The 20,196-nt window shown below is 43.8% G+C and overlaps 1 protein-coding gene across 1 annotated transcript; it reads left to right on the plus strand.

Moving 5' to 3' along the window:
• The first annotated feature begins 1,617 nt into the window (after positions 1–1,617).
• On the plus strand, positions 1,618–2,600 carry LOC143577487 (uncharacterized). The gene is made up of 2 exons (XM_077061307.1): positions 1,618–1,981; positions 2,029–2,600. Exons 1-2 carry the CDS (start codon positions 1,618–1,620, stop codon positions 2,598–2,600), a joined length of 936 nt encoding a protein of 311 aa, XP_076917422.1.
• The last annotated feature ends 17,596 nt before the right edge of the window (positions 2,601–20,196 follow it).

A 20,196-nucleotide genomic window follows, 5' to 3' on the forward strand; every position in this document is an offset into this window, starting at 1 on the left:
GCGTTCCGCGGCGCGGTAGCCATTAAACGCTAAACTTCGCCCTTGCCTTGTGTTGAGTTAACTCCAAAAATGTAGACTAAAAAGGTAAAACATTATTGTAAAAACAGAAAAAGCCATTACTCAAACGGCAAGGCGGCTTCTTCTCGATTGTACTCAATAACTCATAGTCGATGAAGGTGCCATACTTTGGTGGTCAGCGACTGTTTGGTGGGTGTTATGAAAAGTCTATATTAAAATCATATAAGTTTCTTTACTTAATTAAGTTGTAACAATATGTAATGCATAAAGTAACATCAATCAAAAGCTTGGGTCTGTTAAAAATATTAAACAGAAATGTCAACCTTCGTCATACATAACATCAAATTACATTCTAACTAAAAATGTTTGTATCAAAGTAAATCAAATAAAGTGTTAACTTATTCATATCAGTAGCCTCAACAACAGCAAAACATAATGAAATTCTATTAGACAGCAAGTTAAGCAAATAAAATGTTTAACCTTGATCCCAAATAACCTTAGAAAATAGTTTTCTTCTTCTGTTAAAAAATGGTTAACACTGCCTGTTTATTGGCATGTGTTTTTGGATGATGTAATTTTAACATGAATCACATAAATCCCTTACAATCAAACCACAGATTTCCTCTAGCAAAAAGGAAAAGAATTAGGATTACGAAATGGCCACTTAAAATAAATTAAAAAAAAACACACACATACAAAACCCCCCTAGGGACTGATTAATGTGAGGAGGCTCACAAATCATTCTGTTTCTCACTAAACATTAGATTTGTGAGAAACTATAGAGTTGCAATCACCGTCCGTCGCAACCAAAGATGACCGGCAAGGCACCAACAACAAAATGATTTGTGAGGAGCTACCGAGTTACAATCACTGTCTTCCGCCGCCATTGAAGCCCGGAAAGCCATCTACAACAGCATGGCAACAACTCCGTCGCCTAATGAGAATCAATACTATTTCGATACTTGTAGAGGTCTTTTGCTTGTACTTTGTGCAACGAAAATTATTAAAACAGAAAAAAAAAAGTTAAATCAATATGTCATAGCTATGTGGCATTGAGAACCAACAAAATGATCAAAACTGAATAGTAGCCTTCCTTACATAAATTAATCTCACCGACATTCCATTTTAGACACGTACTAACACGGAACGTTTTGACTTTTGAAACGTTAAACTACATACAGATTAGGCGCATTAACTCGTGTGCCATCTTAGTGTAGTGTTAACGTTGACCGTTTATCTAGTTAGTTGACTGTTAATTATTAGTAAGTTACAAGTTAGTCGGTTAGTTTAGCATTTTAGATCTTGTTTCTCTTTGTATATATGTACGTTCCAGATCATAATGAGGATAATGAAACTTCTCATATTTTGTTTTCTCAATCAAATCAAGATGGTATCAGAGCTAAACTAGCTCTAACCGTTTCTGTTCGTTTTCCGTTGCAATTCCGTTCATTTTCCGGCTGTTCATTTTTTCCGATCGTCTTCTCTTATCAAATTGATCGTCGTTTTCAATTCAATTCACTCAGCTTCTGTTCGTTTCTCATTACTTTTCTTCTCAATTAAACATCTATTCTATCAACTTCATTCTTGTTCTCATAAATCATGTCTAAATCGAGCAACACATCCAGTGCCCTAACTCTTGATTCTTCAAATCCTTTGTATCTTCATCCTTCAGATCATCCGGGAATGATTTTAGTCGCAAAATCATTTGATGGAACAGGTTTTGGTGCCTGGAAACGTGCTATGACCATTGCACTCTTAGCGAAGAACAAATTGTCCTTCGTTAATGGAATTTCAATCACACCGACTAATCCTTCCTTTCTTGCTCAATGGCAGAGATGTAACGACACGGTAATATCTTGGATTCTCAATACTTTGTCTGGAGATATATCTGCTAGCGTTTTGTATACTGAAACTGCACATAATTTGTGGGTTGAACTGAATGATCGATATGGACAAGTGAATGGTGCTAAATTGTATCAGTTACAAAAGAGTATTGTGCAATTTCACAAGGTAGTGGTGATATTGCCACTTATTTTACCAAAATCAAAGCTATTTGGGATGAACTAAACGCATTGAATTCTATTCCTCCGTGTTCGTGTGGTGTTTCTCATCTTCTTGCTAAACGAGAAGAGGTTCAACGCTTAGTGCAGTTTCTTATGGGTTTGAATTCCAGTTATGATAGTATTAGAGGTAATATTCTCATGATGAAACCTCTTCCTTCAATTAGTGAAGCTTATGCAATCCTTATTCAAGATGAGAATCAACGAGAAATACATTCTACCAATATTTTTTCTACCGAATCTTCATCAATGAATGCCAATTCTCGAAACTCCTACTCAAGGTTTGAAAACATGAAATCAGAGGTCTGTACTCATTGTAAGAAGTCTGGTCATACATCAAACAAATGCTACAGACTTGTTGGTTTTCCAAAGGATTTCAAGTTCATAAAGACCAAAAGGTTTTCTGCAAACAATGCTTCTAGTGAAGCTGATGTGACTGAACAAAAAGAACAGGCACCACTTGGTTTAACTTCTGAACAAATTGGTGATTTACTACAGCTTTTACAAAAGTCATATTCTTAGAAATCTGAAAATGGGATGCTGCTTTCAATACTTCTAAACTTAGTCATGCCAACTTTGCAGGTATAATGGCTTGCAACTCTTCCATTTTAACTACAAAATGGATCATTGACACGGGTGCCACTGATCATATGTGTAATGATGAAAGTCTTTTGACTAATATACAATCTCTTTTACAACCTATATACATCGGTCTTCCAAATGGACATGCTATTAAAGTTCACAAATATGGAACTTTTATTCTAAAAATCTCTCTCTCAAAAATGTTCTTCTTGTTCCACAATTTATACACAATCTCTTGTATGTTCCCAAGCTTTGTGATGATACAAGTGGCATAGTTTATTTCACTGAAACTTCTTGTGTCTTGCAGGACCTCTCAATGAAGAAGCCACTGGTCCTTGGTAAACTTCTTCATGGGTTGTATCTGCCGCATCCATCTTTACCTTGTCTATCTTTGAATAATTGTATTTCTTTTCTCAATCTTCTTGTAATTTTGTTGTCACTAGTATTACATGGCATCAAAGACTTGGTCATTTAGTATAAACTCAAACAATTATATTTCTTTTCTAATACACATGTGGATCATATTGAACAATGTGAGATCTGTCCAAAATCTAGGCAACATCGTTTACCTTTTTCTCACAGTCATAGATCCACGTCACATGCATTTGATTTGATTCATGTTGATACTTGGGGACCATATTCTGTTCCCACTTATAATGGCTATAAATATTTTCTTACCATTGTAGATGACTACAGTCGTACCACTTAGACACATATGTTGTCCACTAAAAGTAATTCTTTTGATGTTCTTCAAGGATTTGTTGAAATGGTTGAAACGCAATTCAATACTAAGATTAAATGTATACGTTCAGACAATGCATTTGGACTTGGTTCAAGTACTAGACAACGTGCTTATCTTCTTAACAAAGGCATTATTCATCAAACAGTGTCGGTGTCCCTCAACAAAATGGTGTTGTTGAGCGCAAACACAAGCATCTTCATGAAACTGCCCGGGCTTTACTTTTCCAATCTAAATTACCAATTAAATTTTGGGGAGATTGTCTTTTGACTGCCACTCATCTTATTAACATTTTTCCAACAACTCTCCTTAATGGAAAACTCCTCATGAATTACTTTTTAGGAAATCACCTTCCTATCATCATTTGAGAAGTTGTGGATGTCTTTGTTATGCTTCTACTCTTACTCGTGGTAGAGACAAATTTCAGCCTCGAGCTTTGCCTTGTATCTTTATTGGTTATCCTTATGGTAAGAAAGGATATAAACTCTACAATCTTAATACACATCACAATTTTGTGTCTAGAGATGTCATTTTTTTAACATGTTTTCCCATCTGTTTCTCTTACTTCTTCATCTTCTATTTTTCCTTCTTTTGATAATTTTTCTCCTTTTGTTCCTGATGTTTCTTTCACTCTTCCTCCCGATTCCATTCCTTCTACTACTTCAATTCCAACTTCTGATTCTATTCCATCTACTACCCAATTTTCTTCTGATGTTCCTCCTCCTCCTCCGGTTCTTTGTCGTTCCTCTAGAACTCATATCCCACCATCTTATTTGCAAGAATATGTTTGTAATCATGTTCTTACTGATGCTGATTCTTGTCATCATACTACTACCAATTTTTGTTATTCATCTACTTCTTTGCCTTTTCATAGTCTATCTATGTCCACCCAATGTCTTGATGCTGCCATTAACCTACTTCATGAACCTACATCCTATCAAGAGGCTGCAGGGCACCCTGCATGGTAGGATGCAATGGTAAAAGAATTTGATGCTCTTATAGCTAATCACACCTGGGATATTGTTTCTCTTCCTACTAGTAAGAAGCCTATAAAGTGTAAATGGGTCTACAAAATTAAGTATCTTGCTGATGGTATAGTTGAACGGTGCAAAGCCCGTTTAGTAGTTCGAGGAGATACTCAACAAGCTGCATCGATTACAATGAAACTTTTTCGCCTGTCATTAAAATGACCACTATTTGCAGTCTTATTGCTATAGCCACAAAACTGAAATGGGATTTGTTTCAACTTGACGTTGATAATGCGTTCTTACATGGTGATCTTGATGAGGATATCTATATGCATGCACCTCCTGGCATGTCTTTACCTTTTGGTCAGTGTCTTAAGCTTAAAAAGTCCCTTTATAGACTTAAACAAGCCTTTAGACAGTGGTATGGTAAACTTTCTGATGCTTTAAAATCAAAGGGTTACATTCGGTCATCCAATGATTATTCTTTATTTTTCAAGAAAATGGGTGATTCTGTGGTCTATGTAGCGGTTTATGTAGATGATATTCTTGTAACAGGCAATTATCTTCGTGAAATACAAGTTTTAAAATCTTTTCTTGATGCTACTTTCAAGATTAAGGATCTTGGTCATCTCAACTATTTTTTGGGTATAGAAATTTTACCTGATTCTCATGGAGTTATTATGACCCAAAGAAAGTTTGCTACTGATCTAGTTAATGAATTTCAGTTGCTATCTGGTACTCCTGTCTCTTCTCCACTACCACCGAATTTGCAGCTTAAAGCTGGTGTTAGAGAACTTTGTTCAGACCCTTTGCAATAGGTTGACTGGGAAAATGAATTATCTTACTCACACTCGCCCTGATTTGGCTTTTGCTGCGCAATTTCTTAGTCAATTCATGCAAGATCCAAGACAACCTAATTGGCATGCTGCCTTACACACATTAGCTTACATTCATAGTACTATATCTCAAGGGTTATTCTTTAATAACACCCCTGATTTTTCTCTTACTGCTCATTGTGATTCGGACTGGGCCTCTTGTCCAAATAATCGACGTTCGGTCAGTGGTTACTATATTTCTCTTGGCGGAAGTCCTATCTCGTGGAAATCTAAAAAGCAACCGACTGTCTCTTTAAGCTCTGCTGAAGCGGAATATAGATCTTTGCAACGTGTGACTGGAGAACTTGCTTGGCTTACACGGCTTCTTCACGAATTTAATGTTCCAAACGTTACTCCGTTCCGGTTAAATGCGATAGTCAAGCTGCGATTCACATTGCTAAAAATCCAGTTTTTCACGAAAGAACTAAGCATATCGACCTGGATTGTCATTTTGTTCGTGAAAAATTACACGATGGGTTGATTACTTTGTCACATACTCCTTCACACGAACAACTTGCTGATCTTCTGATTAAAAGTCTTCATCCTTCTCATCATAGTCTTCTGCGATCCAAGTTGGGGATTTCACAACCACCAACTTGAGGGGGGGGGGTGTTAGTGTAGTGTTAACGTTGACCGTTTATGTGGTTAGTTGACTGTTAATTATTAGTAAGTTACAAGTTAGTCAGTTAGTTTAGCACTTTAGATCTTGTTTCTCTTTGTATATATGTACGTTCCAGATCATAATGAGGATAATGAAACTTCTCATATTTTGTTTTCTCAATCAAATCAAGATGCCACGACACGTTAAAATATGAAATAACAAAATTTGAACTAAACATCAAAACACTAATTAAAAATAAATGTGATTTTACAGATATCAGGTCTTTACCTAAATTTGATTAAAATAATATATAAATTTTTGATAAGGTATATTTTTTACTAATTGAAAATGAGAATGGTGTTAGTAGGACATAATCAAGTTGCTACCTATGGTCACCATCAATCGGTTGGGCTGAGCACGGTTCGGTTTGGTTATTAGGCGAAACCGAAGTAATCAGTTATTTGTATATGTAAACCGTTCGGATTTTGGTTTTCCGATTTTTCGGTTTTCGGGTTTTCAGTTAATTTCGGTTTCGGTTCGGTTGTTTTCGGTTTTTTTTCAATTATGTGTTGGCGTTGCAAAAAAAAAAGAAAAAAAGAAAAACGAAAATGTATATTTTAAGCTTGTATAAGAACGTGCTAGAGTACCACAATCTACATATATATTGAATTCAAAAAACATAAATAGGCACGTGCTACATGAAACTATACGAATACAAAGTTGATAAATAGAGTTTAAAAATTAAAAAGCAATTAAAAGTTTAGTCCCGATATTCATTCATCATCTTATTTATTTATCTTTAAAGTTTAGTCAATTCCTCATAATCTTGATAATCTTTATCATCATCAATCGGTTCGGTTCGGTTTTTTTCGGTTTTTTAAAAATGGATAACCGAATCAAAACCGAAATTTCGGTCTTCAAAGAAACAAAAATTAACCGTCGGTTAATGCTTCGGTTTGGTTTTTTCGGTGCGGTTTTTCGGTTAATTCGGTTTCGATTCTGTTAATTTGGTTAATAGCTCAACCATAATCTCCAGCATCATTGGTTTCGCCATCGCTTTACCATCTACAAACCTCCAATAACAATCGAACACAATACCTAGTGAAGAAGATTCACCATCTGCACCGCCACCTGAAATCGTCGAACACTTTTACCATATGTCCATAATAGCCGCCACCCGAATCGCTTAAGAAACCGAGCATCATCCTACGATGAATAACCTCTAACCGGTGGCATCGTGTGGTGGTCAGCGACGTTACGAATCAATACGTACCTCCTTTGTTACGGCCTTCATGGTGATAAAGAACCCTTTACCGGAGGCGGTGTCTGGTCAACCATCGTCGCCTGCCGCTACGATCTACATCTAGCCGGAACCCTCTACTTTGGTAGTGAGGGTGTGCGGCGGTACCGAATAGGGTTGTCTCCGAGGATTTGGATACCTCGGCTGAGCCGAAATAAAAAGGCCCATAGCCTTAATGAGTAAGAAAATATATAAGCTAATTTTTTTAAACGAGACTTAGTGTTATAACAATAAACATAGAAAAATATATTATTAAAATCAAATACCGTAATAACTAATGATTTGGGAAATTCTCCTAACATTGGAAAAAAAAAATTTGGCTTGGTCCTTGGTGGGTAGCTTGGTCAATCGTGGAGGAGCCTGGTGGTTAACAACGAACCAACAGTGATTGTTGGCTAGGTTGGTCATTATTCAGCATTCGCAAAGAAGGAAGGAACCAAAGAGAAATTTTAGTCGACCGCTATTTCTTTTATTTTATATCGGGTTTTTATTTAATTTTTGTAGTTTTTAGTTTTAGTTTGGGCCCAATAATTTAAACTTGATTAAATGGATTATGGATAAAAAAGAATTTTGGGCCCAATAATTATAAGATGGTAAGCAGCAATTCATATTTTCTAAGTTTTATATTTTCAAATGTATATATAAAAATTATAGATACAAAAAGTTTTGGCCCCTAAAAATTGCGTGCCTCGGCTGACGATCCGACCGGTACTACCCTCCATCCGCACAGGTACCGAAGACAGAGAAGGTAACCAACTATTTTGTTGTATTCTAAGGAATCAGATGCTCTTGTAGAAAGAGATTTCTTCAGTGTTTGTGGGCCATAATTAGGACATGTATGCTAAAGATAAAAAGTCGTATTGAACCCTTCCCTTGTACCATATGCATAAAAACTACCCACAAAAATGAATAGTATTTACTACTCAAATTCAGAATTCTTTATTTAGTATATATTATATATAATTTGTAACGCATATCACCTCTGAAGAGGTATGTACCCGCCTCAACACCACAAGATATATACAAGACATTAGAAGTCAAAGATATTATCAAGGTACAAAGCCAAAACTTATGCTCAAGCATCACATGCTTGCACATATCACATATGCTCAAGCATCACATATGCTCACGCATCACATGTGCTCATGCATCACATATGCTCGCGCGTATCACATGCTCACGCATCATATATGCTTATGCATATCACATCGTGCGTGGCGCATCCGCGCGCGGCGCATATCACATGCTCGCGCATTATACATGCCCACCCATGCGCGTGGGGCATCCGCGCGTGACGCGTATTACATGCTTGTGCGTATCACATCTGCGCATGAAATATCTGCGCGTGAGAATAAAGAGAAGACCTCGCGCATCCTCAGGATGGGCGCATATCACACGTGCACATAATCAACCTCGTCCTTATCCAAATCAGGATTAGGGCAACCTTGATTGTGCACGTCAGACAACCTTCCAGAAGGCATCTTTTTAAGGAATAAGGATATGCTGATGTTGACAGCTGCTAAATGAAAGGTGGACAGCTCAGCATGACTCATGGGTTACCACGTGATTATAACCAATGAAAAAGCACCAGGTGTCTCCGAGGACACGTGGCGCAAATCGATTGGAGGAGGCCAACAAAACCCTAATCTGGTCTCAGCTCAATCAGTGGAAACCCTAGCACTATAAATACATCATAACGTACACAGTTACAGACACATTGATTCACATTGAAGCATATTCAATCACACAATCATACAGAGTAACATAAAGTATTCAGCATTTTAAGCAATACTTTCCAAATTCCCTTACTCTCACATTATCATCTTCTCCTACATATACTTATTCTCACGCCGGAGGGTTACCCCAAAGAGGACCCCTCTGTCCCTTTCTGAGGGGTAAGTAACGGCGCTGTTCATTTTGTAGGTGGAAGAACACAGATCCAGAAGAACCATCGGTGAAATAGTATAATCACACCCGAGGAAAGTAGATCTGCTACCAGTGAGTAGATCCACGTTTCTTCATTGGCGCCATCCACTGTTACATCGGCAATCAGATCTCATCAGATCTACATAAAAAAAAATCAATCACCATGGTTTCTGGCGTTCGTAACGTTGATCAAGCTCTGGAGGATATTGAACGTGAGGGTGTTAACGACGGACAGCAGGTTCTGAGGGTTCCGCGTGATTCTACGCGTACCACCAGCAACCGTCCCTTCGTCACAACCCCTCACGGCCAGACTGAAACTCCTCCAGACGATCTCACGTTACAAAATATGGCCGGCGCGAAACTGAAAGGACCAATGGGTCAAGAAGAAGAAACAAATGATCCGAATGAATGGCTCATAAACGAGCAGCGGCGTCTGATGGAAAAGTACAATGAAATGGTCAAACAGAAGAAGCTAGCCGACCAAACACAAAGGCAAGCGTTTGATAAGCAGACTACAAAAAGGCCGCGCGCGCCGGAAGAAGGACATTCTGTTCACACTGCACACACTGAGTTCAGTGATGAAGAAGTGCATAGCATGAGGAAGACGCGGGATACTCATGCAGGAGGCTCACAGCTCCGCGCGCCTGTGAACATGGCGCCTGGAGCCAGAGCCGATCTGGATCTGCACATGCCGTACAGCCCACCAGTCAGAGGGCAAGTGGACGTAACCACACCCTACAGACCAGCCATCTTGGTGAAACATTCAAAGTTCACTGCGCGCATCGCGCAGGCTCCCATCCAGCACAAGACCAAGATGCCAAGTGGTTTGGGTAAATATGACGGCACGACAGATCCAGACGATTTCTTGCAAGGTTTTTACAACACGGGAAACCTAGAGAGCTGGACGATGCCAACATGGTGTCATATGTTTGCTCGCTGCCTAACGGGCGCGGCGCGGGTATGGTTCGAGAGCTTGCCGACTGGGCAAATTGATGGGTTCGAGGAACTATTAGAAAAGTTCTAAGCCCACTTCGTACAGCAGCGCAGGCACACGCGCGATCCTGATGACATCATGCACTGCGTACGCAGGAATGATGAAACGATTGAAGATTACATCACTCGGTTCAATCAGGAGTCTCTGGCAATCGGAGGTATAACCGAGCAACTCCTGCGCGTGGCCTTTATACAAGGCGCGCGCAGTGATCAATTACGACGAGCTCTCGTAAGCAAAGATGGCATGCCCACCACGTGGGCCAAGTTAATGGAGGCATCGCGAGTTTTCGCGAGAAATGAAAAACAGATTGCCCAAGATAGGGCAAGAGAAAGAGCGCATCAGGCTGAATCACCGCGCAGCAAAGAGAAGAGGGCCAAACAGAACTCTGTATGGTCCAGGTTGCAGCCAACAAGTTTTTCTTCCGCAGAAAAGCAAGCGCAACCAAGCTCACCCCAGCCCCAAAAAGATGCCCGTAATCGCGGGGAGGGTGACAAGAGGGAGGGCGGCAGAGATCCTAGCAGACCTCTGCCAAGAATATGGACTCCCCTCACTAAAACACCTTCACAGGTGTTAAGTACTGAGAATGTTCAATTCAAGCCCCCCAAGCAACTACACTACAAGGGACCGCAAAACAGTGGCAAATATTGTGAATTTCACAGGTCCCCGGGCCACAACACCGACGCATGCCATCATTTAAAGGATGCGATCGAGAAGGATGTAAAATCAGGCAGGCTGGCTCACTTGGTGAAAAACCAAAGAATAGAAGATGAGCAACCGGAAGGAGCCTCTGCCAGCAAGAAATACAAAAGAATCTGTGTGGCTGAGGGGGGACGACAAGGGCAGACGTCAAAAAAGAGAAGCGCGCAAATCCACGGAGATTGGCGCGAGCAGCAAGTCATCTTCCCAAGAATCAGGGGAGGCCCTTCAATAAGCAGTCCTCTCGTCATCACCACACACATTGCTCATTACGAAGTGTCAAAAGTCCTGGTGGACACTGGAAGCGAATCTGACATTATGTATGAGCAATGTTTCAGAAAGTTAGACCCGGCAGACCAAGCGCGGCTCGAAATTGTGAACGCACCAATCTGTGGTGTTTCAAATGAAATCATCCATCCCCTAGGCCAGATTCAGTTTGAACTAACTATGGGGGATGATGAGCACAAGCGAGCCGAAGTTGTCAACTTCTTGGTCTTGCCCACCACGTCATGCCACAATATGATCCTGGGTAGGGGAACGATTGCCCAATTTAATGCTGTACCGTCGCCAGCGCACGGCGCATTGGGGTTACCTACACCAACAGGCGTAACATTTGTTTACCGCGATCATTTGTGCGCAGTGACAAGTACGCCGCGGGAAGGGAGAATGAAACTTCCAATGGCGGACAATGCGCCAGAGAAGTGGATTTTAAACCCAAAATTCCCAGAGCAAACTGTCACAATTGGCGCTACCATTTCAGACGAAACGAGATTGAGAATGAAAAGGTTGCTCACAAAATACACGTCGGTTTTCGCGTGGCAACACTCCGATATGACGGGGGTCCCGCGAGACTTGGCGCAACATTCTCTTAACACGTTCAAGTCGGTGGAGCCAATTGCTCAGAAAAAGAGAATCATGGGGGATGAAAAGGCGAAGGCCATGAATGAGCAAGTGGAGGACCTGTTGCGCGCAAACATCATCCGCCCGATCCGATACCAGACGTGGGTAGCCAATCCTGTGATGGTAAAGAAAAGCAACGGGTCATGGAGGATGTGTATTGACTTCAAGGACCTCAACAAAGCATGTCCGAAAGACTGTTACCCCCCTCCCAAACATCGACGCAAAGGTGGACTCCGTGGCGCCATTCAAGCTCAAATGTTTCCTGGATGCCTACAAAGGCTATCACCAGATTCAAATGGCACCACAGGACGAAGACAAGACTGCCTTCAGAACCGACAAGGGTGTTTTTTGTTACACAAAAATGCCCTTTGGTTTAAAGAATGCGGGCGCCACCTATCAGAGACTTATGGATTCGGTTTTCAGTGAACAAATCGGAAGAAATCTAGAAGTCTACGTTGATGATTTGGTGATCAAGAGCAGGGAGGAGAGACAAATGCTCAAAGACATCGAGGAAACTCTTCAGCGCCTAACGGAAGTTAACATGAAGCTCAACCCGAGCAAATGTACTTTCGGCGCGGAAGAGGGGAAATTTCTTGGTGTAATGATCACTAAGGATGGTTTCAAGGTGAACCCCGAAAAGGTGGAAGCCATCCTTGACATGCCTTCACCATCCACCATGAAAGAGGTTCAGAAGCTGAATGGTAGATTGGTGTCAATCAACAGGTTCCTAGCGAACCACGCCAGCAAATCTACTCCATTCGTTAACACTTTGAGGAACTGCTTGAAGAAGAGCCAATTCAAGTGGACGCCTGAGGCTGAGCAAGCTTTCAGTGAGATAAAAGAATGTCTCATAAAGCTGCCCGCGCTAACAGCTCCACTTCCTGGCGAAACCCTTACATTGTACCTGTCAGCTGGAGACCGCGCCATCGGCGCAGTATTATTGGTGGATCGCAAGGGGATCCAAACGCCAATATACTATGTGAGTCGGGTGCTGACAGACCCTGAGACGCGCTATTCCATCATGGAAAAGTTAGTTTTGTCACTAACACACGCGTCGCGCAAGCTCCATAGATACTTCAATGGTCATCCTATTGAAGTTCTGACTGGTTACAACATCCAGCAAGTCTTGCGACGCCCCGCGCTCTCCGGAAGGCTGACAAAGTGGGCGCTGGAATTAGGTGAACACACGATCACCTATAAGCCCCGTCCAGCAATAAAGGGTCAAGTTTTAGCGGATTTCATCACGGAAATCCCAGAGGGAAAGATTGAAGAAGCTCAGCGCGAGGTGGACCCTCCGCGAGCAAATGATGAAGAAGATGTTTGGGGGCTATTCACTGATGGGGCCTCCAACAGCGAAGGGTCCGGCGCAGGCCTCAAACTGGTGGACCCTGATAATCATGAATATACTTATGCTATTAGATTGGACTTCAAGAGTACCAACAATGAGGCTGAGTATGAAGCCCTGCTGGCTGGTCTGCGCATTGCGCGCAAGTTTGGAGTTAAAAGGCTAGAGGCCCATGTTGATTCTTACTTGGTAGCTGCTCAGGTCAACGGCCTTTATGACGCCAAGGAGAACACAATGCCTCTATATCTAGAGCAGGCAAAAAAGCTCGTTGAGCAGTTTGACTTCTTCAGAATCATACACATTTCGCGCAGCGAAAATAAGTCTGCTGACGCGTTGAGTAAGATGGCTTCAACTAATTTTGATCACTTTGGCAAAGATGTCAGGGTGGAAGTGATGAGCAACCCGTCAGTGCAAACGCAATCTGTCCTTGTAATTCATACAACCCCTTCATCCTGGATAACTCCAATAATGGAATTCCTGAAGGAGGGGAAGTTACCGGACGATCGCGCACAGGCGAGAAAGATAAGACACAAGGCGCAGAACTATGAACTACTTGATGGTACATTATATCGACGCTCTTACCTTGGACCGCTCATGAAATGCCTGGATGCTGAAGAAGCAAGCTATGTGATTAGGGAGATTCACGAAGGAATCTGCGGAATACACGCTGGCCCGCGCATGGTGGTTGCCAAGGCAATGAGCTCAGGCTACTATTGGCCAGGCATGTACTTGAACGCGCTAAAAGAAATCCAAAAATGCAAGGCATGTCAGAGCTACGCGCCAAACACCATGCGGCCAAAGAACAACTTGATTCCGGTGACCTCTGCATGGCCTTTCCACAAATGGGCCATTGATATTGTGGGGCCCCTGCCGCAAGCGCAAGGGCGAGTGAAATTTTTGGTAGTGGCGATAGACTATTTCACAAAATGGGTTGAGGCCAAGCCACTAGCAAAAATCACAGCTGAGGCGATGAAGCAATTTATCTGGAGCCACATCATTTGCCGTTTTGGCCTTCCTATGGAAATTGTGAGCGACAATGGCAAACAATTCACTGACAGGAAGATATCCAGCTGGCTCAAAGAATTGCACATCAATCAAATCTTCACTTCGGTCTACCACCCTCAAGGGAATGGCCAAGTGGAGCGCGCGAATCAAAGTTTGTTAAATGGGCTGAAGAAAAGGTTGGAGGGAGAATCCCATTCTTGGGTCGAAGAGTTACCTAATGTCCTGTGGGCGCACAGGACATTAAGCAAAACTAGCAATGACGAATCCCCGTTCAGCCTAACCTATGGGACAGAGGCTATGATCCCAGCAGAAATTGGATGCCCATCCCATAGGGTACTCATGATGAGCAAGACTGATAACGAGCGCGAAAGAAGATTGGACCTCAACTTGCTTGAAGGGCGCAGAGAAGCGGCTATCATCAATGAAGCCAAATACAAGAAAAAGCTGGAAAAATATTATAATCAGCGCGTTAAAGAATGCCACTTCAAGAAAAATGATTTTGTCATTCGAAACAATGAAGCTAGCCGCGCGATACCCCCAGGAAAAATGTCCCCCAATTGGGAGGGACCTTATCAAATTTCAGAAGATTTGGGGAAAGGCGCGTACACTTTAAAAGATTTGAATGGAAAAAAGATACCGCGCGCGTGGAACGCGGCACAGCTTAGAAAATGCTTCATGTAAAAGTTCAAATATGTAATCAAGGCTTTTAAGCCATCATGAATGATGATTCGCGCTATCTTTCAATATTTGTTCTATTACCTTTGCATACATGTTTCACACTTCCTTTATTAATTTGGAGCAATATGACAACACTATATTGACTTCAAAACAAAATAAAACGAAGTAAAACATACATGCGCGAGCCTTAGCTCAAGCGCGTTAACGAGTCTTAACTCTAAAACGTCAGGGCCTTAGCCCAAACCTACGAGACTTAGCTCAAACACGTTAATGAGTCTTAACTCTAAAAACGTCAGGGCCTTAGCCCAAAACAAAGAGCCTTAGCTCAAAACACTCACAAACATCCATCTTACATCCCGCGCAGCCTGATCATAAAAATCCTTAAACACAACTAACGCAAAGTACATGCCATATCATAGTTGTTAAGGTCTCAGGTCGAGGTCGCGCGCGGAATCATAGTGGATATATGAGTAACACATGCTGACATGTAATGGCTAAAACTCATACTTCCATATAAAAACCGCGCGACAACGACGCGCAAAAAAGGAATTGAGAAAAGTTATCGCGCATGTCAGCATAAACAAGATACTGCGAAACCACTTACAAAATAGGACTATGGTTAAATGAATAATTTCCTTACAACCTTGTTCTTACTTTAACGTGCAAGCATATCTTATATCTATACAAGCAAACATGAAGAGATGAATGGAAATGCGCAAGATGTGAAAAAGAGAAAACAAGTTTCATTCCATAGCATTGAAATTTACAAATATGATGAGTTACAAATTACAAGTATAAAAAAAATATATAAAATTTGATGAAGGGCTTCTCAAGTCTCCACGTCGACGTCAGCCGCTTCATCACCCTCATCATCTCCCTCAGCATCTGGCGCGGCCCGCTCCTCATCTCCGAACTGACCATAGTCAAGTTCTTCCTCCTCAATGGAGTCTTCTATCACGACGGTGTCAGGAGCAGATTCTTTCGCCGCGCCAGAGCCGCTGGCAGGGGCAACATCCCCCGCGCCACCATCATCGCCACCAGCCCTCTCGCATTCATCGAGCAACTTCTTTAGCGCGCCGAGGTCGGGCTGGTCAGCAAGCGCAGCTATCTGCAAATCATTAGAAAAGTATTGAGTACAAAACACTTGGAAAATTAATCAAGAAAAACTCATCAAGGTCGAGGTACCTGCATAAGGATGGGGATGGGAGTATTCATATACTTCTCCCCCACTGCGGCCATGTCCGCGCAGGCCGCGTCGCTCTTGTAAGGGTACTCGGATGGGTTCTTCTTCAACATGCCATATTCATACCCATCCGTAAACCCTTCAGCTCGACCCACCAAGCGCGCGGCAGCATTGCAGTCCATCACAAGGGCCTGAAACTCGGCGGAATATTTCATCGCCAAAGCGCAACGAGTCATGCCCTGTGACACCAGCCATTGGTGATCCTGCGCGAGGCCAGCAACAGACGTCTCGAGGGCAGGAACCTGGGAGTTTAATAACTCAACAGTTTCCTTGGTCTTTTTTAGCTCCTCTTTATCAGACGCTGCTGCCGCCAAAATTTTTTCTTTCTCCGCCTGCGCAGCATCAAGTGCTTCCTGGCTGGACGCTGCCGTCGCCAAGGCCTCATCTCTATCGGCCTGCGCGGCCGCCAACTCCTTCTTCAGGCGCGCAACCTCGCTCTCCAGTGATGATTTCTCAGTGATACTCTGGACGATAGCTTGGTCACGCGCCTCCGCCTGCTGTTCCAAGACACGCACTCTCCGCGAGTACTTGGCAACTTCGGCCTCCGCCACCTGCTGCTTCTCCCGCGCAGCTTGGAGCTCATGCCCGCGCTTAATAAAGGCGGTGTTGGCACTTGCTCGGTTTTCGCTGAGCTCCGCCTGGAGTTTCTCAGCTCGTGCGCGAGCATCAGAAAGGTTCCAGGCGGCCACCTTAGCCTCTCGCTGGGCTTCCACAAGAGCATCGCGTACTTTAATATAATCACGACGAAGCTCCTGGGAGGCAGCAAAGAAAGCCGACCCAGCGAAAATATGGTCATTCAGCAAGTCCGCGCGGGTGCGCTCCTCCTGATACCTCCTTTCAGTAGGAGGCACGGCATGAGCCCAGAAGTCCTCGCATACGCCCATGGATTGAAAGGAACTGTATTCATTAATATTCCATCTCGGGCGGTAAACGTGGTCACCTCCCTGCAAAACACAAGAAATGTTCTAAGTCATAAAACATACTTATATGGAGGTACGCGCAACAAATTAAAACATACCTGCGGGGATGAAGCAGAAAAGTCAGCGCCAGCCCCACCTGAAGTCTGCGCTGCGAAGTCTTGTGGCATCGCAGGGCTGGTGCGGTCTCCCAAGGAGTCCTCAGCTTGAGCCCCCTCATCCTCCTCATCTTCTTCAATAGGTCTCTTCTCCTGCGACCTGGAGGGCTCCAAACCAGTCTCGCGGGGAGGGCTGCGTGTAGGAGGAGGCGAGGGAGGTCTCGGCGTCGCCTGTTCGGCGCGCAATACGGCTTCCTGCTCCTTTGTAATCCCAATAAGGGGAGACGCAGCACTAGCAGGAGCAGGAGCAGAACCAGCGGCGCCGGCAACGGCGCCAGGAGTGTCACCAGCAACTTGTACTCCAGCTACAACTCCTATGAACAAATCAACAAGAAAAAATGGTTTATGACTGGATCCAAAAGAAAAAATTCAGAAGACAAATGTGCAAAACATACCTTGGCGCAATTCTGTTCGCGCGGCGAACATCGCCATAAAGTTCATTCTACCCTTTTCAGAGGGTAGAACAGGGGACTTCGAAGCAGCCCCCGGCGCAGCCTCAGCACCTTGTGGCGCCTGCGGCTGATCTGCGACCGTCGCCGGTCCTGCAAACATTCAAAGGAGCAAAGGTTTAATAATAATTCAATCAGATGAAGATAAGCAAAGTATACCTGTCGCAGGCGCGGCACTGCTTCTCTCTTCAGCCGCGCGAACGGAGGAGGTGACGCCACCATACCTCAAGTGGACAGGAGGTCTGCCCACTTTCACAGGCAAGGAAGCTAAAGAAACCTTGGTGGTAAACACCTGGGTTTCCTTAGGTCCCTTCGTTTGAGCATGGGGATGAGCGACAGGGGTGTCATCTTTCTTCTGTTTCTTACTGCCCCCTGCGCCAGATTTCCCCTTAGCTTTGCGCTTTAGTAGGGGCGCCTCCTCTTCCTCCTCCTCCTCTTCCGCGAGCTCCAGCTCGTAGTTTTCGAGCGCATCTGCAAATACAAGCAACAGAACTGTTAATAAACTTTGGTATTCTAAAGGAATAAGCATAAGTGCGAAGGCTTACCAGGCGCGTCGCTATCAAAGTCAAATTCCAGATCCACTGGGATGAACATGTCATCGAAGCGATCTGGGAAACCAACCTCCCCAGCGCCAAGCGCGACGGAGCCACCCTCCACTTGATCATCATAGGCGGCGTGGATATAATCCTTGGTGACTGCGCAAAAACAAGTCAAGTGATATCAGCAAAACAATTATGTTCGCGTAGAAAAAGAAATAAAGCAATGAAATAAACTTACACAACCCGTCGACTTGGATAACGGGCTCAAGCGCGCTGTCGGCCCACAGCCTACTCATGCCGACCCCCACCAGCGCCTCCTCGCGAATTTTCTTGGCGGGAGATGGTTCGGCGGACAGTTTCTTAACCCAGGCGCCGGTTGGGTTCTTAATAACATCCGCATCCGCGGGCGCAGAATCGATCGCGCGCATCGTCATGCGGATGGGGATTACACCAGCCCTGATGTAGAAGAACCTCTCAGACCAGTCATGAAGGCTCTTGAATGATACGGTGCTGCACTTAACCTTCTGACTGCGAGGAATAAAGGAGATCCAAGAATCTTGGATCTTGGGCTTGTAAAAAAATTGAAAGCGCCGAGGGGTGGGCTCCTCGCGCTGTGATTTGCACATGAACTCGAAATGAGTCATGCGCACAAGTCCAAACGGATGGACTTGGGATATATGAATCCCGAAAAAACGTAACACCGCGCCTACAAACCTTGTCATCGGAAGACGAAGGTTGCAGTGGGTGAAAAAATGGGTGTACAGTGAAATATAGCCGGCAGGCGGGTCCGCAGCCGTTTGCCCGGCCCCAGGCAACATGCAGCCAAACAGGGCGGGAAAACCCTGTGACGAGATGAGGCTGTCGAGATCGGCCTGCCTCAATTTGCAGGGGATTTCATTCCACCTTTTCGGGGCCTTGGTCTTCCCTACTTCCTCCGATGTGGTCTCAACAACCCTCTTCCCCTTGCCTTTCTGCTTCAATGTCGACATCACCACAGATTTCACACGGCGTCTTCGGGAGGCAATAGAGGTGATGGAGGGGTTAGAGGAGTCTGAACTATCAGACATACAACTGCAGCAGCAGATAATCGAGGATTCGAAACGATGAATACACTCAAATCAGAATATTAAAGGCAGAAATTCAAAAATTTGCAACAATGAAGATGAAGATAGAAAATTTCTTAAGGGCCTGCTTTTATAGGCCCAGGAGAGAGAAATTTGGCAACTGATCGGATTTCACGCGCCCCCACTCGCAGCTGTAAGCCAACGTGGTCGCGGCACGTGTCCTTGACACTGTTTGAGGGGACATGAAAACGTAACGGACCTGCCACGGAGCAGAGACGCGCCCCCACTCGCAGGTGCAAACCAATGCGAGCGCGACACGTGTTCAAGACAGCTGTGCGAGGGGACATGAAAGGCAACTGTAGCACCTCGAGCACACGAAACGTCTGACACGTTTACGGCGCACGTCACCACCAACTAACCACGTGTTTGGACCCTTCGTTTCAACCAAATGGATAGAACTTCGCGCAACGATGGAAACAACCAAGAAAACGACAAAACCCCATTAAAAGACCAAATCAGTAAGTCTAATATCTATCTTACCGCGCTCGCGCGAGATAAGACACACATTAGACTGGGGGGGCTTGAAGAGGTATGTACCCGCCTCAACACCACAAGATATATACAAGACATTAGAAGTCAAAGATATTATCAAGGTACAAAGCCAAAACTTATGCTCAAGCATCACATGCTTGCACATATCACATATGCTCAAGCATCACATATGCTCACGCATCACATGTGCTCATGCATCACATATGCTCGCGCGTATCACATGCTCACGCATCATATATGCTTATGCATATCACATCGTGCGTGGCGCATCCGCGCGCGGCGCATATCACATGCTCGCGCATTATACATGCCCACCCATGCGCGTGGGGCATCCGCGCGTGACGCGTATTACATGCTTGTGCGTATCACATCTGCGCATGAAATATCTGCGCGTGAGAATAAAGAGAAGACCTCGCGCATCCTCAGGATGGGCGCATATCACACGTGCACATAATCAACCTCGTCCTTATCCAAATCAGGATTAGGGCAACCTTGATTGTGCACGTCAGACAACCTTCCAGAAGGCATCTTTTTAAGGAATAAGGATATGCTGATGTTGACAGCTGCTAAATGAAAGGTGGACAGCT

Source organism: Bidens hawaiensis, unplaced genomic scaffold (assembly GCF_021521415.1).
Source record: "Bidens hawaiensis isolate Kalapana, Puna unplaced genomic scaffold, B.hawaiensis_p1.1 tig00028632_1, whole genome shotgun sequence".
NCBI lineage: Eukaryota > Viridiplantae > Streptophyta > Magnoliopsida > Asterales > Asteraceae > Bidens > Bidens hawaiensis.